The 24,913-nt window shown below is 68.1% G+C and overlaps 10 protein-coding genes across 10 annotated transcripts in view; 5 read left to right on the top strand and 5 right to left on the bottom strand.

Annotated features, from left to right (window-relative positions):
* The window catches only part of CHLNCDRAFT_51602 (hypothetical protein), a gene marked incomplete at both ends in the record, with an annotated part of 6,749 nt that extends 2,589 nt beyond the window's left edge, over positions 1 to 4,160 (top strand). The window contains 13 exons of the mRNA XM_005848868.1: positions 132 to 221; positions 453 to 590; positions 797 to 854; positions 989 to 1,129; positions 1,320 to 1,588; positions 1,757 to 2,168; positions 2,364 to 2,536; positions 2,691 to 2,801; positions 2,993 to 3,087; positions 3,251 to 3,325; positions 3,535 to 3,638; positions 3,817 to 3,920; positions 4,086 to 4,160. Of these exons, the coding sequence (XP_005848930.1) occupies positions 132 to 221; positions 453 to 590; positions 797 to 854; positions 989 to 1,129; positions 1,320 to 1,588; positions 1,757 to 2,168; positions 2,364 to 2,536; positions 2,691 to 2,801; positions 2,993 to 3,087; positions 3,251 to 3,325; positions 3,535 to 3,638; positions 3,817 to 3,920; positions 4,086 to 4,160 (1,845 nt within the window). The remainder of the gene's footprint in view (positions 1 to 131; positions 222 to 452; positions 591 to 796; positions 855 to 988; positions 1,130 to 1,319; positions 1,589 to 1,756; positions 2,169 to 2,363; positions 2,537 to 2,690; positions 2,802 to 2,992; positions 3,088 to 3,250; positions 3,326 to 3,534; positions 3,639 to 3,816; positions 3,921 to 4,085) is intronic.
* A 2,005-nt stretch (positions 4,161 to 6,165) lies between these two features.
* CHLNCDRAFT_21915 (hypothetical protein) lies at positions 6,166 to 6,683 on the bottom strand (the record flags this gene model as incomplete). The annotated part of the gene is made up of 2 exons (XM_005848658.1): positions 6,166 to 6,350; positions 6,542 to 6,683. Coding segments are annotated over 2 exons (327 nt in total), but the record flags the coding sequence as incomplete, so codon positions are not given.
* Positions 6,684 to 7,393: 710 nt separating this feature from the next.
* CHLNCDRAFT_21895 (hypothetical protein) lies at positions 7,394 to 10,663 on the bottom strand (the record flags this gene model as incomplete). The annotated part of the gene is made up of 11 exons (XM_005848657.1): positions 7,394 to 7,759; positions 7,931 to 8,022; positions 8,232 to 8,374; positions 8,602 to 8,686; positions 8,869 to 8,965; positions 9,150 to 9,301; positions 9,451 to 9,548; positions 9,759 to 9,895; positions 10,077 to 10,159; positions 10,252 to 10,422; positions 10,555 to 10,663. Coding segments are annotated over 11 exons (1,533 nt in total), but the record flags the coding sequence as incomplete, so codon positions are not given.
* Positions 10,664 to 11,515: 852 nt separating this feature from the next.
* CHLNCDRAFT_144382 (hypothetical protein) lies at positions 11,516 to 13,052 on the bottom strand (the record flags this gene model as incomplete). The annotated part of the gene is made up of 5 exons (XM_005848656.1): positions 11,516 to 11,684; positions 11,917 to 12,051; positions 12,299 to 12,360; positions 12,542 to 12,681; positions 12,851 to 13,052. The coding sequence occupies 5 exons, from the start codon at positions 13,050 to 13,052 to the stop codon at positions 11,516 to 11,518; spliced, it is 708 nt and encodes a 235-aa protein (XP_005848718.1).
* A 246-nt stretch (positions 13,053 to 13,298) lies between these two features.
* CHLNCDRAFT_144381 (hypothetical protein) lies at positions 13,299 to 14,108 on the bottom strand (the record flags this gene model as incomplete). The annotated part of the gene is made up of 4 exons (XM_005848655.1): positions 13,299 to 13,394; positions 13,497 to 13,657; positions 13,768 to 13,855; positions 14,013 to 14,108. The coding sequence occupies 4 exons, from the start codon at positions 14,106 to 14,108 to the stop codon at positions 13,299 to 13,301; spliced, it is 441 nt and encodes a 146-aa protein (XP_005848717.1).
* A 467-nt stretch (positions 14,109 to 14,575) lies between these two features.
* On the top strand, positions 14,576 to 16,559 carry CHLNCDRAFT_144380 (hypothetical protein; the record flags this gene model as incomplete). The annotated part of the gene is made up of 5 exons (XM_005848867.1): positions 14,576 to 14,730; positions 14,865 to 15,326; positions 15,500 to 15,637; positions 15,786 to 16,221; positions 16,368 to 16,559. 5 exons carry the CDS (start codon positions 14,576 to 14,578, stop codon positions 16,557 to 16,559), a joined length of 1,383 nt encoding a protein of 460 aa, XP_005848929.1.
* Positions 16,560 to 17,440: 881 nt separating this feature from the next.
* On the top strand, positions 17,441 to 18,888 carry CHLNCDRAFT_144379 (hypothetical protein; the record flags this gene model as incomplete). The annotated part of the gene is made up of 4 exons (XM_005848866.1): positions 17,441 to 17,481; positions 17,583 to 17,840; positions 17,973 to 18,110; positions 18,270 to 18,888. The coding sequence occupies 4 exons, from the start codon at positions 17,441 to 17,443 to the stop codon at positions 18,886 to 18,888; spliced, it is 1,056 nt and encodes a 351-aa protein (XP_005848928.1).
* A 382-nt stretch (positions 18,889 to 19,270) lies between these two features.
* CHLNCDRAFT_144378 (hypothetical protein) lies at positions 19,271 to 21,101 on the top strand (the record flags this gene model as incomplete). The annotated part of the gene is made up of 5 exons (XM_005848865.1): positions 19,271 to 19,575; positions 19,671 to 19,907; positions 20,050 to 20,187; positions 20,325 to 20,736; positions 20,895 to 21,101. The coding sequence occupies 5 exons, from the start codon at positions 19,271 to 19,273 to the stop codon at positions 21,099 to 21,101; spliced, it is 1,299 nt and encodes a 432-aa protein (XP_005848927.1).
* A 554-nt stretch (positions 21,102 to 21,655) lies between these two features.
* Positions 21,656 to 24,439, bottom strand: CHLNCDRAFT_144377 (hypothetical protein; the record flags this gene model as incomplete). The annotated part of the gene is made up of 9 exons (XM_005848654.1): positions 21,656 to 21,682; positions 21,831 to 21,925; positions 22,088 to 22,395; positions 22,636 to 22,736; positions 22,921 to 23,034; positions 23,283 to 23,453; positions 23,639 to 23,905; positions 24,080 to 24,206; positions 24,372 to 24,439. 9 exons carry the CDS (start codon positions 24,437 to 24,439, stop codon positions 21,656 to 21,658), a joined length of 1,278 nt encoding a protein of 425 aa, XP_005848716.1.
* Positions 24,440 to 24,826: 387 nt separating this feature from the next.
* CHLNCDRAFT_144376 (hypothetical protein) overlaps positions 24,827 to 24,913 on the top strand; it is a gene marked incomplete at both ends in the record, with an annotated part of 1,171 nt that continues 1,084 nt past the window's right edge. The window contains one exon of the mRNA XM_005848864.1: positions 24,827 to 24,874. Within this exon, the coding sequence (XP_005848926.1) occupies positions 24,827 to 24,874 (48 nt within the window). The remainder of the gene's footprint in view (positions 24,875 to 24,913) is intronic.

Genomic DNA, 24,913 nt, shown 5'->3' with positions numbered 1-24,913 from the left:
TCGGAGTGTGATGGCGGGCAGCTGGGCAAGGGAGCGTGGCGGGATTGCCAGAAGCAGAAGAAGGTGGTGGGGCCAGGAGCGCAGGCCTGCGCTGACCTGCCCGCACTTCTTGCCCGCGCCCGGCTGCAGAGAAGCGACGGGCCGCGGAGGCGGGGGAGGCGGGGGAGGAGGAGGAGGAGCTGCGTCTGATGCAGGAGCACGCGGAGTTTGACAGGGCAAAGGTGAGCGGCTGGTGGGGAGCCCAGGAGGGGGTGGACGCGCCCGCTCGTGTGGCTGTGCTTTCTCCCTCCCGCGCATGCTTCGACATGTACAGGGTGCAACACATACCGTGGCATGCGTGAACATCCATGCAACCCACCGGTGGTACCCAATCAACCGCAACACTTCAGGCGTGTCCCTGCACCCCACCGCACCTCCCAACAAAACCCCGCACACCACCGCCTGCCCCGCAGGAGCGGTTGACGCTGAAGCACAAGAACACGTCGCGGTGGGCGCGGCGCGCGCTGCGGCGCGGGCAGCCCGTTATGGACGAGGGCACCAAGGCCGCGCTGGAGGAGCAGCTGCGGCTGGGGCAGGAGCTGAGGCAGCGGGTGAGCCGGCGCGGCGCGGCTTCCGGGGCGGGCTGCCTCGAGATGCCTGCTTGCTTGGCGGGGGCTGGGCTGGCTGGCGGGCAGGGCCTCCCGGAGCCTCTGCGGGCGCAGTGAGGGCGCGGGTGGCGGCGACAGGGGCGTGAGCGGCTGCCTGCCTCTGCCCGCCTGCCTGCCTGCCTACCTGCCTGCCTGCCTGCCCTGCGCAGGTGAACCGCATGAAGGGAGCCAAGGGCAGCGACAGCGATGCCAGCACATCCGCATCAGGTGACCCCCTGCCCTGCTTGCCGGTCAGCCAGCCGCCTGCTGGAGCGCCTAATGCCTGTGGCGCCGCAGCGCCGCTTGCTTTGCTGCCGTGATCACTGCTTCTAGCTGCTGCCGCCACTTGGCTGCTGCCGCAGACGAGGAGGGGGGCAGCGGCGACGAGGGCGCGGCGCGCGGCGGCGGCGGCGGCGGCGGCGGCGGCGACACGTTTGCGGGGCCGCAGGCGGGGCGCGGCATGAGCGGCAAGGTCAAGGCGGCGGCTCTGGAGTTGCTGGAAGGTGGGGTGGGCGGCAGATGGGTTTGCTCTTCTGAGGCTTCGGGGATGGGGCTGTGTGGGTTTGTGGGTGTGGTTGGCTGGAGAGGGCTGTCTGCCTGGGATGCCTGCCAACCTGCTCCTTGGCTGGGCCACTGGAAGCCCACCCCTACCCCGCACACATCGCACCCCGCTACCTGCCTGACCCCCCGCAGGCAACGCCGAGGGCGAGGCCCCCTCCACCGGCCTCTTCGCCCTGCCCTTCATGCGGCGGGCCCTGGAGCGCAAGAAGGTTGAGGCGCAGCAGGCGGCGGAGGAGGCGCTGCAGGAGCTGGACGGCGGCAGCGGCGGGGCGGCGCTCGGCGGCCGCGGCGGCCGCCTGGCCTTCACCGGCACCGGCGTGGACCAGCGGCAGCAGTGGCAGCGCGTGGCGCGCATGGAGGCGGCGGCGCTCAACGGCGGCAGCGACCTTGGCAGCGACGAGGTGGGCGTGGGTGGTGTGTGGGGGGTGCATGAGCTTGCCAGAGGCGTGCTTGGGCTTGCATCGGTGGGTGGCAGGGCTGCCGCTTGAACAATTAGAGCAGTCGATTATGTTGTGCCGCCGTGTCCGGACATCTTCTGACACACATGCCGCTCCTGCTGCTGCCTGCAGGACGAGGATGCAGAGGCTAAGGCACAGCGGCTAGGAAAGCGGCTGGGCCAGCCGCAGCAACAGGAGAACGGCGAGGAGGAGGAGGAGGAGGAGCAGCAGCAGCAGCAGCAGCAGCAGGGCGGCGGAGCGGCACAGCCGGACTGGCTGTTCAGCAGCAAGCAGGGCGAGGCCGCGCTGGCGGCAGCGGCTGCCGTCGCGCCCAGGCAGCGGCAGCTGGCGGCGGGTGTCAGCGTGGGGCCCGCCTCCGGCACCGCGGCAGAGCGGCAGCAGAACGGCGCTGCGCCGGCGGTGGCGGCGGCCGGCCGGCAGCAGGGCGAGGGCGGCGGCGGCGAGCAGGCGCCGGCGGCCTTTGTGCGCAGCAAGAGCTTCAAGGGGCCGCGCCCCGGATACGCTTTCAAGAAAGGACCGCAGGGTGAGCGGGCAGGCGCTGTCTCCTCGAGCTGCCCCGGCCGCCGCGCTTTCGAGTGTGCTCTCTGTTGGGCAATGGGCCACCTTTGTGCTGGCTGACCCTACCCTTCTGTCGTGGTATGACACTTCCTTACCTTCCCTTAACTTGCCTGACCTTGCCTTGCCCTGCCCTGCGTGCTTCACTGCCGCCTCCTTGCAGGTGTGGGCTATTATCTGGACGGCGCAGAGGCGCAGAAGGCGTCCCGTGCCGCCCAGCAGCGGCAGAAGAAGCAGGAGGCGGCGGCGCGGCGGCAGCAACGGCAGCAGCAGGGCCAGCAGCAGCTGCAAGAGGAGGCGGGCAGCGAGGATGAACGGAACATGCAGCCGGTGCAGGTGTGTATGTGTGTGTGTGTGTGTGTGCGTGTGTGTGTGTGTTTTGTGTATGCTGTGTGCCACCCTGCCAGCCGTAGTTGGTCGCGGCGGTGCCTCGCCAATGCTGCGCCTGCCGTGTGCTGACCTGGCGTGCTGCCGCCACCTGGCTGTGCAGGGCTCGGGGCTGAGCCAGGCCGAGCTCGTCCGCCGCGCCTTTGCGGGAGACGACGTGGCGGCGGAGTTTTCTGCCCGCAAGGCCGAAGAGATAGAGGGGGAGCTGCCAAAGGTGGGAAAGCTGGTGGTGGAGGTGGCGGAGGAGCGGCGGGCTTTGGGGCGGGCGGGCAGGCAGGCAGGGGGCCAGGCTGTCTGGGTTGTGGGTCTTTACCTGCTTGGCTGGATGTGTGTGCGGCATGGCTGGCCAGGTCGGGCCGCTTGCCTGAACGCCCTGCCTGCCCCTTCCTGCCTCCGCCCCTGCAGGAGGAGGTGCCTGGCGTGCTGCCGGGGTGGGGCACCTGGGCGGGGCAGCAGCGGGAGCCGCGGTGGGCGGCAGAGGCCAAGCGCAAGGCGCAGGCGTGAGTGGCGCCCCGGGCCGATTGCGCCTGCCGGCTCCTGCGTCGCGGCGGGCTGCGTTGCCCTGCCTTGCCCTGGTTGGAAGATCACGATGCCATCCACGTGCCGCCTGCCTGCCACAACCATCACCACCCACACTCTCACATCCGCCCCATCCCCGTGCAGTCGCAAGGAGGCTGCCGCGGCGGGGCGCAAGGACGCCAAGCTGGAGTACGTCGTCATCAGCGAGAAGTGGGACAAGTGCGTGCGGTCTGGGTCGTACCGCCTGGCGTACCGCCTCCCGCTCCGCCCCGCATGCGCGCCGCCGCGCCGCGCCGCCCGCTTGCCAGCTGTGCCCAGCGCAGCGGAGCTCTGCGCTGCACCGCACACACCCGCCAGCGACCGCGGCCTGAAAGCAGTTGCGCCCGCTGCCCCCGCCCCGCCCGCGCGCCTGCTTGCCGCGCCCGCAGGAAGAGCAGCAAGTACAAGACCCCCTCTGTGCCCTTCCCCTTTGACTCCAAGGAAACGTACGAGCGGGCGATGCGGCAGCCGCTGGGGCGCGAATACAACACGGGTGGGTGCAGCCTGCTGGCCTGCTGGCCTGCTGGCCCTGGCCTGGCGGCCTGCCCGCCAGCCTCCCCGGCCTGCCTGCCCGGCGACTGCGACCGGCGTGTCGCGGGCGCCGGGTCGCGCCCGCCTGCCGCAAGCTGCCGCCGCTCACCGGGGGTAGCTGGCTCGCTCGCTGCGCGCAGATGTGTCCTTCCGCAACCTCACGCGCCCAGCGGTGCTCAAGGATGCGGGCGTCATCATCGAGCCCATCCGCTTCTCCAAGCACATGGCACAGCATGACGAGCAGGTGGGGCGCGGGGTGTGGCTGGGCCGGCTGCGTCTCGCGGGGCAGATGCAGGCAGCGGGATGTGGTGTGGCTACGGCTGCGTCCGGCCCAGGGCAGGCGCCTGCCCAACGGCAGGGGATGGCACTTCCGGCGCCGCGGTCCCACCCCGTGCCTTGCTGCCTCCAGGTGGGGAAGAATGCCAAGCGGGCGGCGGTCACAACGGTGGCGGGCGGCATGCCAAAGAAGAGCAGGCGGCAGTGATCCCGACCGCTCGCTGGCAGCACGGTGCAGCATCTGTCGGGTGGCCCGCTACCATGCTGCGCCCGACAGAATGGCAGCCCGCTGCCTGTCGGCCAGTCGCTGGGGTGCCTGCTCAGCTTCCACACCTGCTGCCTAGTCCTTGGTTCGTAAGGAAGGGTCTTAAACGGTGCATGTGTGTGTACATATAGCAGAGCAAGGTCCGCTCAAAACTCAGTCTTGCAGGGCCAGCACCAGGATGCGCTGGCTCAGCTCGGCGGGCAGGGCAGGCAGCCTGCGCAGCTCGGCCAGGCTGAGCGCTGCGGTGCGCAGGCGAGCCCGCCGGTCCGCAGCGAGCCGCCCCACCAGCCAGCCGGCCTCAACAGTAGAGCGCGCCGCCACCGCCGGCAACGCACGCTCCAGGTGAGGGCAGGGCGCCGGAACCAGCTGCCACTGCTCTTGGGTGAGCGGCAGGCGACGCACCAGGTCGGCGTGGAGACCGGCGTTCATGCTGAAAGGCTGGCTCATTGAGGGCGTCCAGGGCTGGCTGCACAGTCTGCGCTGCTTGCACCAGGCAGCGGGCCGTGGCAAGGTACGACTCATGCCTGCCGCCGTCCTGCAAGCCTTGCAATGCCGCATGCAATGGGGTGCTGCCATACTCGTCTGCCACACAGGCACCAGCAGGGTCGGCCTCTACCAGCAGCTGCACAAGAGCGCTTGCCCCATTGACGGCTGCAAAGTGCAACGGCATTAGCCCGAGTGACCTGGCTGAAATGGTTTCGGGGGCTGCTGCCAGGATAAGCTGCGCCACTCCGCAATTGGCATTCACTGCTGCAAAATGAAGTGCCATCATGTCTGCGATGTGTGTAGCTGCTGCTGCCTGCGGGTTGGCTGCCAGCATCCGCCGCACGGCCTGCTCATCACCATCGATGACAGCGGCGATTAAGTCTGGAGGATCCTGGTCGGGGTCCATCCAAAAGGGACCTTCGCCTTCAGAAGAGGCGGCGGTGGTAGTGCGGAGGCAGAGATGAACAGCCAATCAGCTCCTAATGTGACATTCGCTCACAAACGGGACACGCCCTGCCGGGTGGCGGCGGCCAGAAGGGCGCAGCGGGCGGCCCGGGTCGGGTTGGGGCTGTACTCCCGGGGTCCCTGAGGTGCTCTGTGCTGGCCCTGACAGCCCACCTATGCTCTGCGAGCTGAAGCTGTGGCCTGTTGCCGCGCGGTGGCCTACAGCAGCCGGGCCTGCCAGGTCAAGCATTGGAAGGAGGGCGGGCACAAGCAGGAGTGCAAGCGGCTGGCGAGGCAGCAGGCCGCCGAGTAGGAGAAAGCTCCAGCAAGCCTCCCAGGCACTGCCCTGGGTGGCGGTGCCCCCCGTGTTCGCCAACCTGGTGTGAAGGCCAAGTCAGCGGCGGAGGGGCAGCCTGCCTGGCAGCGCAGCCTGCCAAGGGATAATTCTCGCGTATAGAAAGCCCTTGGGCTCTTCTGCCGCTAGCGCATGCATCTGGCATCGATCATGATGCAACAGTTGTGCATTTGTATGGGGTTTGTAACGCTGTGTCTGCTGCCTGCAGCTAGCGCACGACTCGGGTACCACCATACGGCGGCTGATGGAGCCTGCCGCATCTGAGCCACCAGCGCCAGCCTGATACTTGCTGGCACCACGACACAGCCGGTCACCCTTTCAGGCACTGGCACAGATACTACTGGCGGGGCTGGCCTCCTCGCCCTGTGATAGCTGCCGAGACTGTGTGACGCTAGTTGCGTTACAAAAAAGACAGAGGTGACAATGGCATTTGGGCTAACATCCGAAGCAAACGCGCATTCAAAAATACGTGAGGAGGGATTCTCTGAGTTTTGGGATGAAATTCAGGAAGATGAAATGGGGTGTACATACGGGGGTTCATTTGAGCAGCGTAATACACCAGCATGCTGGGGGGTCAGAGGCAGATGCTGGGTGGGAGCGGGGTAGTTTGGCGGGTGCCGGCGCGAGGGGGTCTGCGCCACACGGGCAGGCAGGCACATCACATCAGAAGAGCGCAGCGCCGCCGCGCACCGCCTCTGTGGCGATGAGGGCGAAGAATCCCAGCATGGCTGCGCGGCCGTTGAGCATCTCGGCTGAAGGGGTGAAGGGGCCAAAGGCCTCGCGCTTGGTGGAGGACATGAGAGGGATGAGCGTCGCGGCGGCGAAGGTGACGGCGGCCAGGAAGACGCCTGTACGACACGCACAGAAGTGCAGGGCACACGAAACACCAGTCAGCAGCCTGGCCGGCGGTCCAGCGTGCTGGGATGGAGGGGTTCAGCGGTTTGTGTGGAGCACTGCATGGCAGCAGCAGCAGCAGCAGCAGCAGCAGCAGCCAGGCCAGGCGGCGCCGCGCTGTCGGCAGCCAGCGGCGGGCGCTCACCCGTGGGCTCCTCGGCGAACTGCCGCAGCACGCCCTCGCCGCTGGACAGCTCCGCTCCCAGGGCGGCGATGAATGCCAGCATGGCCAGGCGGCCGTTGATCAGCTCGGGGGCGGGGCCGGAGAAGGCCATGAGCTCGCCCAGGGACAGCACCTCGCCAGACGCCAGCGCAGCCTCGGCGGCAAACTCGGGAGGGGTGGGCGCCGCCTGGTTGACTGAGCCGTCGGCCACAGCCTTCTTCCACTGCGGCAGATTGGGCGGCACGAGGAGCAGGCGAGCCGTTTGTGAGGTGCAAAGGCGGGCAATCGGCCGGGAGGTGTGGCGCAGGCCATGTGGCGGTGTGGCGCCGATGGCGGCGGCGGAATGCACCACACAAACGCCTTGCCTACCCAGTGCAAACCCGCGCCACGCGCTTGTAGGCCGTTTGCAGGTGCAAACCGGCCAAAGCGTCGGCGTTTGAGTGGTTGCAAACGCCAAACTCGCTCACCTCCTCGGGTGTGTAGGTCTTGCCGCGGTAAAAGAAGGTACCCTCGTTCCCCCCATTGGCCTGCTCATCGCCAGAGGCCCGCACGACGGCCAGGCCGCGGCGGGTCTGAGGGCGCTGGGAGGCGCGAGAGGCTGCGGGGACCCGCAGGGCGGCAGAGACGGCAAGGGCAACCATTGCTGATCCACTTGAAAGCGAGTCGGAGGTGTCACGAGTGGAACAGAAAGGCGAAGTGGCGAGATGTGTGGGTCGGCGCACATAAATAGCCCTGGCGGCACGCTGCGCTGAGCATACCACAGCGCAGCACCCCATGCACCCAGGGCCCTGACTTTACACTGTGCGATTTGAACCCATGGGTTGCAACCCAGAATCATGCATGCACAGCCTCCTCTGCCCTTCCCTGCGCCTGCAGCTCTGCACCGGTCACCCAGGTGGAGTGGAAGCCCAGCGGGATGCGCTGGGGCGCCGCCAGGCGAACCACGGGGACGTCGCTCATGCTGGCCGAATCATACACCACCAGCTCGCTTGCCCCGCTGCCCTCATCAACCACAAATGTCATCAGGTAGCCGTCGTCCTCTGCCTGCCCAACCCGACTGGCGCGGTGGCTGGCAGCAGTGCCGTTGCCGGCAGCGCTGCCGCTGCCCGGCGCCGGCTTTGGCACAAAGTAGGCCTCGCCGCCCAGGCGCCGCCCGACGTGCTGGATGGTGCCCACCAGCCCGCGGTTCTCTCCAGGGGCCTTCACAGCAGGGGCATTGGGTTGGGTGGAACACACTCTTGCTGTCGAGGGTGCCCTTCTAGCAGAGCCTATCCCTACTCAGCATAGCCACCAGTGCCTCTCAACAGAGTGACAACAGAAGGCAGGCAGAAGGAGCCTGCTCCACATGCCCCCCACAAGGCTGCCACCCACCTGCAGGTCCACCTTTGCGATGCCGCTGAACACAGGCAGCCCGCCCCTCCCCTCCTCAAACGTGCTGATGTAGGCGTAGCGCGTGGGGCGGCCTGCACCAGCCGGCGGCAGCAGCAGCCAAAGCCTGGGTACCAGCTGCCGATGTGGCAGCAGGCAAAACACAGCAGCATTAGCGTGCGGGGAGCATGCGGATGGATCCTGCTGTCCCCATCCCGCCGCCACACACGCAGGCACACCAACACACAAACACACGTGCGCATACATGCGTGCGGTGGCGCTGCCCGCGGAACTGGGACCCCACCTAGCAGGCTGGCAGGCACCACTGGGAACTCGCAGGGCAGGGGGCAGAGGCGGCGCAGGCCGGTGCAGGTGCCTGCCTCCAGATCCAGCACCACCTCACACAGGTGCGGCCAGGCGTCGTCGCCTGCGTGGAAGCTGTCCAGGCTGCAGGGGCAGGCGGCGCAGGCCGGAGGGGTGGGGGACAGCTGTGTGCGGCTTGTGTGTGTGTAGTGCTGCGGGTATGTACGGCGGTGTGGGTGTAGTGACAGGTGGCCGGCGAGGAGCACACGCATGCCCCCAGTGCTGGCATCCTCCGGGCGGCTTGGCGGTAGCAGGGCTGAGGTGGCGGCGACGCGCTCGCCGCTCCGCTGCCATCCAAGCGCCGCCCAAACCTGAAGTGCTTGGCGGGGCAGAGGTGGAGGCGGATGGTGGCGCCCTCCTCCCAGGCATTGGCCACATGAAAGCAGTGGGCGCTCTCTGCAGCGGGACCAGGCAGCGGGCGCACCCGGAAGCGGCTGTGGGAGGAGTGACCTGCGTGGAGGCCCAGCGGGTGCCCCCAGGCAGCACCCGGTCCCCACGAAGCTGCCACTTTGTTGCCAGAACCAACTGTGCACCCACACCAAAGCCCCACATGACCAGCAACCCCGACCCACACCCACCCGTCTCAAACCAGCGGATGCTCTTGGCCGACTCGGCGTAGCGAGGCAGCACCCCGATCCTCAGCGGCCGCTTCTTGAGCACAAACGGCAGCGTGCCCTGCCGCACCATCACCTGCAGTCGCGGCGGGGAGCCGCTACTTGGAGGCGCCTCGACAAGGCGCGGCTTTCCCCACCCCCACCCCCGCACAGTGCTCCAGCCTGTCTCTCGACCCACACCACCATTCCTCTCACCACCCACTCCGCGCTGGTTACCCCGCCAGCCCTCATGCACCGCCAGCCACGCCACCTGCCTGTGGGTCGAACACCAACGGCACATCCAGAAGCAGCGCGTGTCGGGCGGTGAGGGCAAAGTCGTGCATGAGGACGGGCTCGGGCAGCGGCACCGGGAGGTCGCGCACCACCCCGCCTGCCGCGTCCAGCCAGCCGTACCAGCCTGGCACAGCAGACGGGGGCGGTGCAGGGGTGGCGCTGGAGGTGTGAGGGGGCAGGGGGTGAGAGGAACAGGCGGGGCGGCAGCTGGATAAGAGGGTTGCGAGGCTTGTCAGGGCAGCGGGGAACGAGAGAACAGCTGCCCTCACTCACAGTACGGCTTCCTCTCCACGCTGTAACCGAAGTAGAAGAGCTCCCCCGTCTCGGGGTCCCTCTTTGGGTGCGCCGTGAAGGCGTGCTGCACCTGGCCGCTGCAGGCAGGCAGGCAGGCAGGCAGGCAGAAGGTGTGGGGCAGGCGCATGAAGGCAATATGGTGGCGGGCTGGCCCAGGAGAGGGTGGAAGTGACACAGGAGAGGCCCCTGGCGCGGCGCTGTCTTCCAGCTCACTCGCCCTGCCCGTTGGGCCTGCCGCCCCCCCATGCTGCCCTGGCGCTTGGAGCTGCTGCCACCACCGCCCTCACCCAAAGGTCACACGCCCCACGGTCTCCACCAGCCCGCTGCACGCGATGCGCAGGCTGTACGGCAGGTCGGCCTCTTGCAGCGCCAGCAGGCGCCCAGCGTGGAACGCCAGCGCCGTGTTGGCGGTGCCCATGCCATCCTGCACCTCGGCGCTTGCAGTTGCAGCATGGTCAGCTGAGGCGCCAGCCGGCGCTCGCAGTAGAGCAGCAGAAACAGGGGCGCGCGCCATTTGGTGTGCAGCCGCCAGGGCTGAAAAGGGCAGGCCTGCTACTCAGGCCAAGGAGGCAGGCAGTGGGGAGCACAGAGGCCCAGCACATCACCTTGGCTGGCATCACGCCCAGCCACTGGGCCGCCTTGCCCAGCGCCAGGTGGCCCAGCCCAGACCAGCCGTGCAAGTCGCCGACTGTACAGGCAGCCAGGGCGGCGAGTGGTGAAGCTCCAGGCCACAGCATGGTTTTGGCGTGTTCACCACACCGGCCAGCACCGGCCACTCACTCTTGACGCCCAGCGGCACCCCGATGCGCTCCTCCTGCTCCAGCCTGGCGGTGCGCACCCAGCGGCTGCCGTAGCTGGCCCGCCCGCCGCCGTGGAAGCGCACGGCATGCACCTGCCCGTCGCCGTCAAACCAGTGGTAGCCGCCCAGGGGCGGGAGCTTGGGGTTGGGGCCTGCGGCGGCGCGGGGAGTGGGTCAGCCGGAAATTGCATCCACGCATGCGTAGTGCAGGGCGGGCATCAGATGGAGGGCGGGCAGCAGATGGAGCCTCAGCAGGCGCCGGCGACGGCGTCACATGCGCCCACCTGTGCGCACAAAAGCGCCGACGAGGTCGGGCGGCACGGCGCCTTCCACCACCTCCATCTCAGCCTCGTACGCCTCTCCCTCCACAGGGGCGAAGGGGCCGCTCATGTACTCGCTGCACGCAGGAAGAGGTCGAGGGGTGGGTGCAGGTGGCAGAGGAAAGGGCTGGACGGCAATGGACGCGGCGGCGCAGGTGCCCCCTCACCTCCCAAGGTGCGCCTTGCTGCTGCCGTCCAGCCAGTGCAGGGCGCGGCTGGCCAGGCCCAGCCCCTGGCCAGCGGCGCGGTGGAACAGCGAGGGTAGCTGCTCCTGGCGACTGGTCATGGCTGGAGCTGCCTCTCTCCTAGTTTCCAAGATGTCTCAGCCAGCAGCAAGAAAAACAAGACTGTGGCAGAGGACCTGGCTACTCATCAGGTGCCCACCATGCGCCAGCGGGCGCGCCGCGCACAGCAGGGACACCCATCCGAAAAGCTGCATGCAACTCGACTTTTGCTCGCCCGCCATTGCCATTAGAAACATGCTGCTGCGCCGCCTTGAGGCCGTGTGCTAGGGTTCAAACGGTGGAACCTGCTTGTATATGTGGCGTGCCACTTCGCGCAAGGGGTGCTGCACCTGGCCTTTGGGCTGGCCTGTGGCTGCTGGATGCAGTTGTGGATGCGGCTTGACACGACGAAGAAGCGGCATTGGCTGAAGCTTGGTGGCGGCACGGAAGGCGGAGCAGCCGCAGAGCTCAAAAAAGCAAGGGGAAGACGAGAAGGCACGATCCCCTAGCCAAGCCGATCCATCCAACCATCCCCCCCTTGTCCAAAAATGCCTGCCAACTCCTCCGCATACATTGCCTCTTTTCAGCTGACGCCCTGGGCATCTGCAGGCGTATGTTACACAGGCAAGAACGACGTGCGCCAGGCGCCCCTCGTGGCAGTGCGAGCGGGCAGAGCAGCGCGCCCACAGGCTCTCATCTCCTCAGTAGAGGGAGAGGAGGGCGAAGGAGGCATACATGAGGAGGCAGGGGAAGAGCACCACCGAGTGCTGCCCGTCTAGCAGCGGCGAGCGCCGCACAAAGAGCTTGGCCGCGGTGTGGGAGGCCCACAGAACCGCCACGCCGCCGGCCGCCATGCTGGGCGCCGATCGCCTGCGGTGGCGGGAGCCAGGAAAGGTGGGCAGGCAGGCAGGCAGGCAGCGTCAGCAGCATGACCCGAGGGCTGAAGGGGAGCGAGCATGGCTCCCTGCCTTCGCTGTGCTCGCCGGCCAGCGGCAGGCGCATGCACGGCACACCTGCAGCAGCTCGCCGGCAGCTGGGCTGCCCCCCCAAACACGCGCCACGCAAGCCCCTGTCGAGGGCTCCCTGCCTCCGGCCTGCTCACCGCGGGACGGCGAGGGCCAGGAAGGCGTGGGCCACCAGCGGCAGCAGCGCGTATCCCAGCAGGCAGGTGCAGCTGTACAGGTCCAGAGACTTGGCCTCGGGGTCCTCCGACCCCGTGATGCTGTTGAGCACAAACCTGCAGCGCGGGGGTGGGGGTGGGGCAGCGCGACGCGCATGCGGGGAATGTGTGGGCTCTCGTAGGCTACGCACGGAAGGGTGAGCCAGCAGGCACGGTGGATGCCAGGCGCTGGTAACACCCTATTGCTGCGGCAGTCGGCACGTGCACGCTGTGCGGCAGCTCTGCTGCCGGAGCAGCGGCTTGCATGCAGCGGTGGCAGGGCTGCAGCTCGTGGCGCTGCCGGCGGCGTGGCACGTCTGCTCACCACAGCAGCATGGATCCCACCACCATCCAGCCCAGGATGTATCCGAAATGCATCTTGCCGACCTGCAGCCACCCGCCAACACGAGCTCTCTGTCAAGTGCGGCAGCAACAGCTCCATCATGAGGCGGGCACCAACCAGCCTGCAAACCAGTCTGGTCCCGCTGTGCTGCTGCCCACCAAACAAGCGCCATGCTGCGCCCCCGCGCACGCCCCGCCTGTCCCCTGCTAGCACGTGCCGCCGCACCAGCAGGTGTGCAAAGCCCAGCAGCGCCATGAGGATGAGCGGGCCTCCCAGATCCAGGTGATCCATGTCGTGCCCCGCCAGCCGGAAGGTCAGGATGCTGCGGGTGCGGCTGAGGATGGCGGGGATGTCGATGCCCAGCTCTGGAGGGGACGCAGAGAGGCAGCGGCAGCGGCGTGAGCCTGGCGGCGAGCAGCGGGCGGGTGGCGGCGCGAGCGGCGGCGAGCTCGCTTGCCAAGTGCCAGCAGCGTCGATCGCCGCGCGGCAACTCCAACAGCGGCCAACCCCACGGCTCTCAGGGGCGTTTCCCACCTTCAAGCAGAGGAGCCTCGTCCTCGAATGATCCGTAGGCCGCCCCGCCCTGCGTGCCCCGGCTCGTCTCATAGCTGTAGCTGGTGGCCGAGTACTGAGAAGCGCCGCCCGCGCTATACCACTCCGGCCCACCTCCAGACTGCGCCGGCACACCGGTGTGCTGCTGCTGCTGGTATGGACCAGACACGTGCCACTCGGCCATGCTGTTGCGATTGGAAATGACAAGGGGCGGTGAGGGCCAGCAGCGGCAAAAAGAATTTGTGCAGCTGTCCTGGTTTTAGGGTGCTTGGGGGCCTGGAGTGGCGAGCACAGAGACGTGCAGGTGTGATCAAATGCCCTGCCGGCGGCTGGAGCAGGCGACATGGCGTCTGCGCCGCGTCCCGCCCCGCCACCGCCACCGTACTGTCGCCGCCGCCACTGCCCGTGTTGGCAGCTCAGCATGGCATGTTCATGCTGGCCATACGGCGATGCGGAAGTTGATGTCGATGCAGAAGAGCAGGATGCCGCCCTGGTTGCGCGCCTGAAACACACCAAGATACGGGCCCTGCAGCAGAGGAGCAGCGATCCAGGGGGACGGTCTACGAAACTGCACCCATGACGAGCCGCATGCCACGGTGCTGCGCAAAGCTGGTGCCGCTCAGCGCACCGGCGGCGCGACCTTGGGCAGCGACTGCCGGAAGGTCAACGTGTGGGTGCCCGCCGCCAGGGGGCAGGCCACCGCCTCACACAGGTCCCCCTGGCTGCTGTACACGTGGAAGCCCAGGTAGTCAACCCACACCTCCAGCAAACCACCGGTGATGGGCGCGCCTGCATGGTATCCCAGAACAGGTTGCCAGGCCAGCAGCCCTTCGACGCACCCCCTCCACGGCCGCACCAGGAATTCCTTTGAAGCTGCAGGCCGGCGCAGCAGGCCGCACCAGATGTCACATTCACGTGAAACACCACCTCCTCGCCGGCACGCACGGGGTAGGGCTCCACGTCGCCGCCCGTCACATCAAACTCACCCTGCGCCAGCAGCCGCCACAGAAGAGGGCAGCTCAGCTGGCGGGTGGCCTGAGGTTGGGCGTTGGATGGCGAGCGGTCCCACCACCGCCTCCACCACCCACGCCAGCATGCTGCGTTAGCCAGTGTACTTCCGGGTGGCGGCGGCGCGCCCGCTCACCTCGTCGCAGGTCCGCCAGTCGGCGGTGGCGGGGTGCAGCGCCAGCAGCGCTGCCAGCAGCAGAGTGGCCACAACCTTGTTGTTTGCAGCCGTCATGCTGGTGACGAAGGGGCCAGGGGGCCAAGGAGACGGGGAGGCTGCACCTGGTGGGCTGTGGCAGCAGGCCTCGTTGGCCAGCCTCTTGGAGTGCCCAGAGCTGCTTGAGCAGCCTGGACCCGAGTGCAACTCGATCATGGATGTGCTGCTGCGCTCTCCTGCTGTTTCCACCCCTTCGTTTCCACCCCCATTTCACACTCTCATCGCCCTGGAGCTATCAGCAGACCCAGGCTAGTGGCATGGGCCACGCCCTGCCATGCTCCAGGGCCACACGGCTGTCCTGCCCAGAGGGTGCCGGCAAGTTTGTGGGGCCTGCACCCTGCTGCCCGCCCACCCACTCATCCACGGGATGCAGGGCCAGAGGAGGAGGGCCTGCAGGGACTGAGAGCAGCCGGGCTGCGCCCCGCCGCCGGTTGCAGCGCCCGCTGAGGCGGTCCGAGGTTGCGCCGCCGCCGTGCGCCACAGGCATGGACGACCAGGAGGCACGGCGCTCGTCTCCACGCCCGCCTGCCGGGCAGCCCGAGCTCCATACCTGTGAAGCTGCGCAGGCGGCGGAGGCCAGCCGCCTCCCGGCAGCACAACGCCTGGAGGGGCAGGCGTGCCTGCTTGTCGCGTCGCTCCTGTGGGGCAGCTATGCCCCAGCCCTGAGGTGACGCTGTGCGGCTGGCATCACAGGCCCGCACCTGCAGATTGTGCTGTCGATTGGCTCCCGCAGAAGAACCAACAAGGCACCGCGCCTGCCCACCATCCCTGCAGGCTTGCATACAACTTGCCCGACCCGCCGGCCCCCGTGGTGCTGGCGGCCGCCCGAGGCACCCTGCAGCTGCTGCTCCTGCTGGGCCCCTCCCTGCTGCTGGGCGGCGGCGCAGCCTGGCGGCCCGCCACGGCGGCTGCGGCGCACGGCGCAGGCCTGGAGCCGCATGTTCTTCGGCCAGCGGCGCCTGAGGAGGCAGCCAGCAGCGGTGCAGAGGAGCCCAGTGAGGATGAGGAGCTGGGTCAGCCGCTCCTCCATGCCAGGGCGCCTGCGCAGCCGGCGGCACGCCAGCGCGGCAGGCCGCCGTGGCAGCCGCCGCCGCAGCTGCTCTACGAAGTGCCGGAGCCGGCGGGCGGCCTGGAGCCGTGGCCTGCCGCGGTGGTTGTGGTGGAGGAGGTGGCTGAGCCGCCGCCTCGACTGCCGTTGGGCCTGCCGGCACCGCTGCTAGCCACACTAGAGATAGGGTGGGTGGGAGCTTGGAACCGGCCAGCCATCTGCGTCGCTTGCTGATGAGACGGTCTGCGTGCTGCTCAGCCTCTTGATTCCTCTCCCGCCAGGGGTGGCTGCCGTGCTGCGGGACACACCACCACTGGCAGGACACACAGGATGTATACCCTGCGCCGCCGCCCTGCCGCAGGCTGTACAACACCACAGGCACGCTGGCGCAGACGACCGGGCTGGAGCTGACCACCGCCACGCGCGCCGCCTTCCTCATCCAAGCCTCCATCCTGTTCACTCCTGTGCTGGCCGCCCTGGCCGGCAGGGCGCCCAGCGGGTGTGGGGAATGCCTCCCTCCCTCTGCGGTGCCCAGCACGTGCCTGCCGACCTGCCCTTGCCTGCGCATCTGAATCTGCAGATGCTCCCCCGGCCAGTACCCCAAACTGCCCCAACCGCCCGTTGTGCTTCCCGGCCTGCCCTCGCAGGCGGGTGTGGGCAGGCAGCCTGCTGGCGTTGGTCGGCACGCTGCTCATCACTCTGGACCGCTGGATGGAGGCGCACCTGGAGGCGCTGCCTGCAGCTGCCGGCGCCGCAACGGCGGCGACGGCGGCCCCCGCGGCGACCTCGCCAGTCGGCGATGCGCTCATGCTGTTTGCTGCGCTCTGCTACTCGGCTTCCACGGTGCGCATCCCGGTGTGGGCTGTGCGGCACAGCGTGGCGTCGCTGCAGCTGGCGCTGGGCAAGTCGGCCTTCCTGGCGGCGGTGTCGGCGGCGGTGCTGGGGCTGGAGGCCGCGCGAGTGGTGGCGGCGGGCGAGCCGGCGACCGCGCTGTGGCCCGGGTGGCGCGGCTGGGAGGGGTGGGCCATCATCTCCTGGAGCGCCTTGGGGCCGGGAGCCCTGGCCGCCGTTCTTCATGTCAAGGTGAGCTATATTCTCCCGCACGGCGTGCATGCGCACGCATCCCGCCCGCGCAGCTGGCTGGCTGCACCGCTGCCTCAGCTGTGGCGCAGCGGCTCGGCTGCAGCAGAGTATGGCGCTGCCCCTTCCCCGCAACGGGCTGGCTGCAGGGGCAGAGCCTGCTCCCCGACGCCTCCAAGGCCCAGATCATCTTCTGCAGCGTGCCGCTTTGGTCGGCCCTCATGGCTGCGCTGGTGCTGCCTGGAGAGAAGGACCAAATTGGGCTGGCCACGTGGCTGGGCGGCGGCGTCATCGCCGCGGCGAGCCTGGTGGCGGCGCTGCCGCGCAGAGGGCGGCGCTGAGGCGCTGAGCCAGCCGAACTGTTCGGGCTGTGCCACCTGGTTTCTGTCTTTAAGCTCTGATGAATGCAATGGCTGCAGAAGATGCAATGGCTGCATGTGCACTCTGGCCAGCTGGTCCAGCGGTTGCTGGCGTGTCACGCACTGGCTTTGGGGTGGCTGGTAGGGAATTGCGCAGGGTAGCAATGATCAGATGCAGCTGGGCGTGTGCGTGTTACCGGAATCGGCATGCAGGATCCAGAAGAGAGGCAGCGCGCAGGGGGGTCCACCCGCCGTCGTCGCGCTGGCGCCAGGCGGCGTTTGGCCACTTTGACCCAACATGGCTTGCTGGCCCCATCGGCGCCTGCGATCGTTTGTTGGTTCGCTTGTGCGTGTTTGCTCACGGCTTGCAGTCTCATTCGCCCACCATCAACACGCGGCCTCCCGCTTGCTAGACCTGCCCAGCGGGCAGGATGAGGTTCTTCACGACCTCTGTCCACCCAGATGTCGTCTTGGCTGGGGCGCAGTGCCGCCGCACAGGGCTTGTAGCGCACAGGCCAAGCGGCAGCCTGCAGCACCGTGTGCGAGCCGGGCTTGCAGCAAAGGCCAGCGATGATGGCTTGCAAGCAGGCGGCGAGTCCTCACCCCCGCCACTGGCGGCGGCCGCGGCGCAGGACACTGCCGGCAGCGCAGCAGGGGAACCAGCAGGGCTGCGCCGTGTGGATTTGCACGCCGATGGCACTGTCACCTATCAGTTTGGTTCAGAAGAGCTTGCAGCGGCGAAGCAGCAGCAGCCCGTCAGTCGTAAGGCAGGGCAGGCCGCGGCAGGCGCAGGGTCTGCCAAACGCAGCGCAGGCGTCGCATTCCCCAAAGCACGCACCCTGGAGGGCGTCGCTTGCCTCATGATGGTCGCATTCCTGTGGGGCAGCTACGGCCCGGCGCTGAGGTGAGCAGGGGCGGCAGCCGCAGCCTGCAGAGTGCCTGCCGCAGCCTGCCCCCCCGCCTGGCAGCTCACCGCACCTTCGCCGCTCGTCGTGCACGCCGCAGGATTGCTTACAACATGCCGGGCGGGCCCACGCCGGTGGCGGTGGCCGCCGTCAGCGCCCTCATCGAGCTCGTCGTGCTGATCAGCATTGTGCTGGCCAGGCTTGCCTCCAGAAGAGGGCAGGCAGCGGCGGCGCCGCCACTGGCAGCCCAAGCGGCAGCGCTGGGGGCACAGCTGAAGCGGGAGCCAGGCGCGGCCGGGCGGTCGTCGTGGCGCTGGCTGGCGCTGCCTGCAGCCGTGCTGGCGGGCCTGGAGATAGGGTGAGGAGGGGCGAGGCTCCGCCTGCTGCTTCCTTGATGCCCTGCAAGGCAAGTAGCTGTCTGTCTCCGTAGCACTTGACGTGTCGCGGCTGCCGCTCCCTCTTCCCTGTCGCTCCCTCTCCCCTGCCGCAGGCTGTACAACGCCTTGGCCAACTGCGCCGAGATTGGCGCGCTGGCGCTGACCACCGCCACCCGCTCGGCATTCCTCATCCAGGCCTCCATCCTGTTTGTGCCCATCCTGTCCTCCTTTGCCGGCATGGCGCCCAGCAGGTGTGCGCGGCGCTGCCAGGCATGCCAGGTTGAGCCAGCGCTGGCCACTCCCGACGCATCTGCTGTAGGGCTTTCATCGGCTGCGCCAGCCTGCCCATGGCCATTCGGCGTCCGTAGATGCCTCCAACTTCCGCCTGCCGCCGCTGCCCGCTGCCGCAGGAGTGTCTGGGTGGGCAGCGTGCTGGCGCTGGTCGGCACAGTCATCATCACCCAGGACCCCAGCGGCGCGGTGGTGCCGGGCGTCGCAGCCGCCGTAGCGACCGGAGGCCTGGGCCTGGCTGCTGGCGATGTGCTGACCCTGCTGGCCGCCCTGTTTTATTCCTTTGCCACGGTCCGCATGCCGGTGTGGTCTGTGCGGCACGAGGTCACGCCGCTGCAGCTGGCGCTGGGCAAGTCAACCTTCTTGACAGCGGTGGCCACGACGGCAGCGGGCGTGTGCGCGGCGCGGCTGGCGGCGGCGGGCCAGCCCGTCACGGCGCTGTGGCCCGGGTGGCGGCAGCCGGCGGGCTGGGCCATCATGCTATGGGCTGCGCTGGGCCCCGGCGCGCTGGCCAGCGTGCTGCACGTCCGGGGGCAGAGCATCGTGCCGCCGGCGCCCTCGCGGATCATCCTGGGCGGGGTGCCCCTCTGGGCCGCCCTCATCTCCTCCGCGGTGCTGCGGGAGGAGCGGGTGGGGCTGATCACGTGCGTGGGCGGCGCGCTGATTGCCGCCGCGGGGATGACTGCAGCCATGGCCGGCCGCGGCGCCGTCAAGGTGCCGGCGCTGGCCGCCAGCTGAGCATGCCTGCCAAACAGCTGAACTTGATATTTTATTCAGTAAGTCAATTCTTTACCGTGACTTGTAAACCATGAACTGCCAGGCAATGCAAGTGGCGATTTGAAGAGAGGATGTGAGTGATGCGGTGGTTTGGCGGCAGCACTGCCAGGCGGGCACAGCGGAGGCATGCTCCAACGTGTGACAGCTCGCAGCTATTATGTACGCAGCCTGTCACACAACTCTCGATCTCTCTGGCTGTGGTTGAGAAGAATTGGACAGCAGGCGGCTTTCGGCTGGCCGGTCTGCAGCTGGCGGAATGCGGCTTGTCGCAGCCTCTGTTCATTCCGATGCAGCATTTGCTGCCGGAGCAGTTCCAAGCTGCAGGGCATGGCCCAATGGCGCCATGCAGCGGCCACATGCAGCGGCGCGCAGGGCCAGCCGGCAGGGCAGCACAGCCCGCCACCGCAACCAAAGGGCCGTAGCAGCAAATCTAGGCAGCGAAGAGCGACAGGCGGGTGGCCCAGCAGCGGCGGCGCAGGCGGTGGACGAGCGGCAGCACGACTCCTTGCCAGAAGCGCCGCTCGAGGCAGCGATCGCAGCTGTGGAGGGCAACGCTACCCTAGCTCTGCCTGGAGGGAGGGAGCTGGAGGGCTTTGCTTACCTCCTGGTGGTGGCCCTGCTGTGGGGCTCATACGGCCCCGCCCTGCGGTGAGTGGCCTTCCACCTGCCAGCAGCTGCTCATCCTGCCTGTTCCCACTTGTGCCACTTCCTCACCGCGGCACACCGCCCTTCTGTCTGCGCAGGTTAGCATACAACCTGCCGGGCCCGCCCACGCCGGTGGCAGTGACTGCGGTCAGCGCTGTTATTGAGTTAGTCGTGCTGCTGGGCGCAGCGCTGGTGCGCGTGGCGGTGGCAGCAAGCGCGGGAGCCGGGCCAGGATCGCAGGGGGAGATGCAGCAGCAGGAGCAGGGGACTGCCGTGGAGTTGCCGTGGCGCTGGCTGGTGCTGCCTGCGGCGGTGCTTGCAGGCCTAGAGATAGGGTGAGTGCATGGGCCAGCCGGGAGGGCTGATGTCGACCTATGTCGGTTGCTGGGGGCCCATGTTTGCCCACCGCCTGCCATTGCCCGAACACGCACCATACAGGCCACGTGCATACCCTGCTTCCCTGGTCCCTCTACACAGGCTGTACAACACGGCAGCCAGCTACACACAGATCGCGGGGCTGGCGCTGACCAGCGCCACCCGCGCCGCCTTCCTCATCCAAGCCTCCATCCTGTTCACACCCATCCTGTCCTCCTTTGCCGGCATGGCGCCCAGCAGGTGGGGGCAGCGCGCAGTGGGGTCTGGTGTTGCTGGCACAGTCTCTGCTTCACAGCATCCTGACAGCCCTGCTCGTGGCCTCGGAGCAGCACACTCACGCGCCATTCGCGGCTGGTCTTCTCGGGCAACTGCTGCAGGCCGGTGTGGCTGGGCAGCGTGCTGGCGCTGGTCGGCACGGTCATCATCACCCAGGACCCCAGCGGGGCATCGGTGCCGGATGCGGCAGCCGCCGTAGCAACCGGAGGCCTGGGCCTGGCTGCTGGGGATGTGCTGACCCTGCTAGCAGCAATCAGCTACTCGGTTGCCACTGTGCGGATGCCGGTGTGGGCGGTGAAGCACAGAGTCACGCCGCTGCAGCTGGCGCTGGGCAAGTCTGCCTTCTTGACGGCGGTGGCAGCTGGAGTGGCGGCGCTCCAGGCGGGGCAGCTTGCCGCAGCAGGCCAGCCCGCCGCGGCGCTGTGGCCGGGGTGGCAGAGTGCCGAGGGCTGGGGCATCATGCTGTGGGCTGCGCTGGGACCAGGGGCGCTGGCCAGCGTGCTGGTCGTCAAGGTGCGGCAGTGCGGTCCCGCATCCATGCGCCCGTGCATGCTCTCCTACGATTAACTGTCTGCTCTTGTACCAAGTACTGTGTTTGCGCTTGCCGGCTGTCGGTTGGGTGCCCTCCTTGTTGATGTTTGACACTTTCTGTCAATGTTTGCTGGCTGCAGGGCCAGGCGCTCGTCTCGCCCTCAGCCGCCCAGATCATGTTCAGCACCATCCCTCTGTGGTCGGCCCTGCTGGCCGCGGCGGTGCTGCAGGAGCAGGTGGGCCCGCTGACGTGGGCGGGCGGCGCTGTGGTCGCTGCGGCAGGGCTGGTAGCGGCGCTGGGGCGCCCAGGGCGCCAGATCCCGACCACAGACGCGCCCAAGCTCTGAAGGCGGCCGCGGGTTACAGCCATACGGGTGTGGCCCACTGTGTAAGGCGTAAGGCACGACGCCATGACTGAATAGAGAGTGCCACCGCCGCGGTGTGCAGGCAGGGAAGCGAATAGATGGCAGGGGCAGAACGAAGGACATAGGGATAGCAGCGTGAATACAGGCGGGTAGTGGTCCTGGCTAGGGTCGGAGAGGCACAGAGTTAGCAATACAGTGTGTGACGGAGCGCAGTTGCAGCACCCCGCACGCTGCTGCCTAGGAAGGGATGAGAGGGCGTGAACGGCAGGACCAATCAAAGTAAAGGCAGGTGCAATACAGTACGGGTAGGGGCACAGAGAGTTGCATCGCAGGCAGCGGGCCGTGAATAGCAGATGCTGACGATAAGCGGGAAAGATGTCAGTGGGAAGGAACGAATAGGTGCAGCAGCTGCGCAGCTTATCCATCCAGCACGCCGGCAGCACATAGGCAAAAATTGGGGTGGTCTCACATCTTGTGGGGGCCTCGGTATGCGCGCACCTCTATCTCTCACACTCACACGTGGAGACGCAGCCGATTCAGTGCCAGACGGCCATATACAGGCCCTGCAGGCCACCAGGGCACGTGTGCAGAAAAGGTCAAGAGACACACACAGACGGACACCTCCCCATCCTGAGCCGCCACCGCCGCAATTGCTTCCATCAGCACAGTAAGAAATCCACACCAGCCCTGCCCCTCCTGCCCGCTGCTCACCTGCAACCCAAAGGCTAGCGGGCCGCCGCACACAAAGAGGCGGGAGCGGGAGGCATCCCAGGTGTGTGCATAGCAGGCGTGCTTGACATCCATGCCTGCGCAACCAAAGAGGGACAGGGTAGGGCCAACCGTGGGTGCCGGTGGCATGCGCTAATGCCATGGCCATGCGCCCTCGGCGCTCGGGCGCCACCACAACGGCTCCTGCTGCCGCCAGAAAAGCTGCCTGCTTGGCATTGTCTCCAGCTGCCAGCCCTCACCCGCAAAGTGGTCATAGTAGAGGTCATTCAGCACCACATGGCCCGGCCCCAGCTGCAGGTGCTGGCGCGGCTGCCACGCGGGCGCCAGCGCCGGCGCCAGCTTGCAGCGCGGCAGGCCGCCCTCGCCGCCGTAGTCGAACGCGTGCTGGGGGGCGGGCTCGGTGGGGAGGAAAGCAGAGGCGCGCAGGTCAAAGAAGAACAGCTTGCCGCGGCCGGTGCCGAACGACAGCAGGTGCTCCGTCAGCTGCACGCTGCGCACGCCCTGGCTTTCGTCGGGAGAGGCCACCGAGCACAGATCCGCCGTGCGCCTGCGGGAGAGGGCACGTTGAAGTTGGGGCGAGTGGGGTGGGTGGGCCCCAGGTTGGCTGAGCCCCAGGCCTGGGGTTGCGGTACGGAGGCCCGGCTGCCGACTTGCGCATGAACCTCCAGCCAGGCACCCTGCCTCTTGCACCCCACAGACCACCCACCACCCACCCCAGCCTCCGCATACATGCGCCCACGCCAGGGCAGCACACGGCGGAGTGAAGGCACCCCCGCCGCCGCCCCACCTGCGCGGGTCCAGCAGCGTGACGTGCCCCACCGACCCCACCGCCAGCAGGTCGTGCCGCTGCTCCATGCACACCAGCTCCTTGGTCAGCGGCAGCTTCACCTGCGGGGGGGCGACGGCGATGCGCTCACACATGCATGTACATGTAAATGTATGTGGCATGACATATGTATCGCTGCGTGTGTTTGCCACAAGGCGGGGGCCGAAGGCCAGGCTCGAGCTTAAGCTGGGCAGCCCTGCACCCGCTGCCCAGCCGCCCACCCCTCCCGCACCCTCCCTGCCTCACCGTGCGCGTCGTGCGCAGGTTGCGGGCGGCGTCCAGCAGCTTGACGCAGCCGTCTGTGGACAGCGCCGCCAGGCGGCAGGACTCAAAGTCGTACTTGACGTCCCGCACCTTGCCCTGCAGCCAGGCACCGTGGCACACGGCACATCGGCACACGGCGCAGCACAGCACGGCATCGGTGGGGCATGAGGCATGAGGCAGCACGGCACGGCGCGGCGCAGCACAGCATGGCATGGCATGGGGCAGCAAGGAAACAAGGGGCCTGCAATCGGCAAAGCGTGCTGGAGGATGCATGGCGCACCCCGGGCACAGCTAGGTCAGTGTGCTCCAGCCCGGCGCCGCGCCCCGCGCATAGCGCCACCCACCTCAAACTTGCGCTGCAGGCCGTCCGGGCCGTCTGCGCCCTTGTACTGCACGTCTGGTGCGCCCTCCCCCGGCTCCGGAATGCTCCACAGCGCTACCGACTGGTCCCGAGACCCGGTGACCACGTGGCGGTCGCTGACCCAGGCCACCCCAAACACCCAGTCCACGTGGCCCTGCAGGCGGGTGAGCAGAGGGGTGCGAGACATGAGGAGGGCAGGCAGGCAGGTGGGTGGGTGCACAGGGGCAGGCTGGTGCTGGCCAAGCTGCCCCGGTGAGTCCCCTCTTGTGCCAGCACGGCAGCTGCGGCTACGGCTGCATGGGCCAATTCCCGGCCACCGGCCGCGGGCAGCGCGCTCACCACCAGCGTCTGCACAGGCGCAAAGTCGGGCAGGCGCAGCACGGCGCAGTCCGCTGGCTCGGTGCCGCCGGTGGCGACCATGTCGCCCGCGGGGTTGACGGCCACCGAATGGATGCCGCAGGCGCCCCACACCGTCTCCATGACTTCGTGCTGCCGTGGCGGCGCGGGCGGCAGCGGGATGGACCGCAGCATGCCCGCTGACGTGTCCCACTGCAGCAGGTGGTTGGACTTGGTGCCCACCAGCAGCCGGTGGTCATCCTGCCATGCCTGCGGTCGGGTGGAAAGAAAGGCGATGCACAGGGCGGGGATCGGCCATCGATCACAAGCGCCTCCATAGCAGGAGGCAGGCCAACACGCTTGGAGGGTGGCTGCGTGCAAGGTTGCAGGCGGCAGCCATGCAAGGCAGCGCGACACGAGCGGCGGCGCCCCCCGCCCGCTCACCGCTGCAAAGGCCTTGTCGACGTCAGGCCCTAGTGTGCTGGCCAGCTGGCCCGTGATCTCCTTTTCCTGCCACAGCGCCGGCTGGCAATCTAGGTAGTGCCGGCTGGCGGCGCGTTGCAGCCCAGCCCTGCAAGCGGCGGCGGTAGCAGCGGCGGCGCGAGGTGTGTGTGGCGGATGGCTGTGCATCCGCCTTGGTGTTTTACAGCCCTGGGGGTTGCACGCGCGCAAGCAGGGCTCAAAGGAGCACGCCAGGCTGCTCCCAAACGCTGCCAGCGGGGCGGCGCCCACGCACCTGTGACTGCCGCCGCACTCTCGCTGTCGCAGCACGGACAGGGCCACATTGCCGCCTTCGCCGCCCATGGCGCCTGGCTGCTCGCAGGGGGGCAGCCGAAGCAACACAGAGCCCGCAAAGCGCAGCTCCAGCGGCACACAGAACCTGCGCTTCACTGTCGGCAGGCTGCAGCGGCAGTGCGCCCTCGCTCTGAACCTCAAAGCCAGGATGGATGGGCTTCCGAGCCTCCTGGTGCCCCCACAGCCGTGCGTCCCCCACAGCACAGCACGCCGCAGCCTCATTTACACAGCGTTCTTATTAATCCTTCTGACTTGATTTTTGCAATTGCAGACGACCCCCACTGAGCCCCTAGCGGTGCTGTTCCGAGCGGTGCTGTGTCGGAGTCGCGCGCTGCGCGCTTCCAGGCTCTGCAAACCAGCAAAGGAGACAGCGCAGGCTGGTAAATAGGCCACGAGATGCGTGCAGCAGTGGTCAGGCAAGTGGGGAGCTCGCCCTACCGGCTGGTGGGGGGGGGGGTGGTGGCGGGCGGCGGCAGCAGCCTC

Source organism: Chlorella variabilis (genome assembly GCF_000147415.1).
Source record: "Chlorella variabilis unplaced genomic scaffold CHLNCscaffold_7, whole genome shotgun sequence".
In the NCBI taxonomy this organism is placed as follows: domain Eukaryota; kingdom Viridiplantae; phylum Chlorophyta; class Trebouxiophyceae; order Chlorellales; family Chlorellaceae; genus Chlorella; species Chlorella variabilis.
The sequence above is the reverse complement of the archived record's forward strand: the minus strand, read 5'-3'. Positions and strand labels throughout refer to the sequence as shown.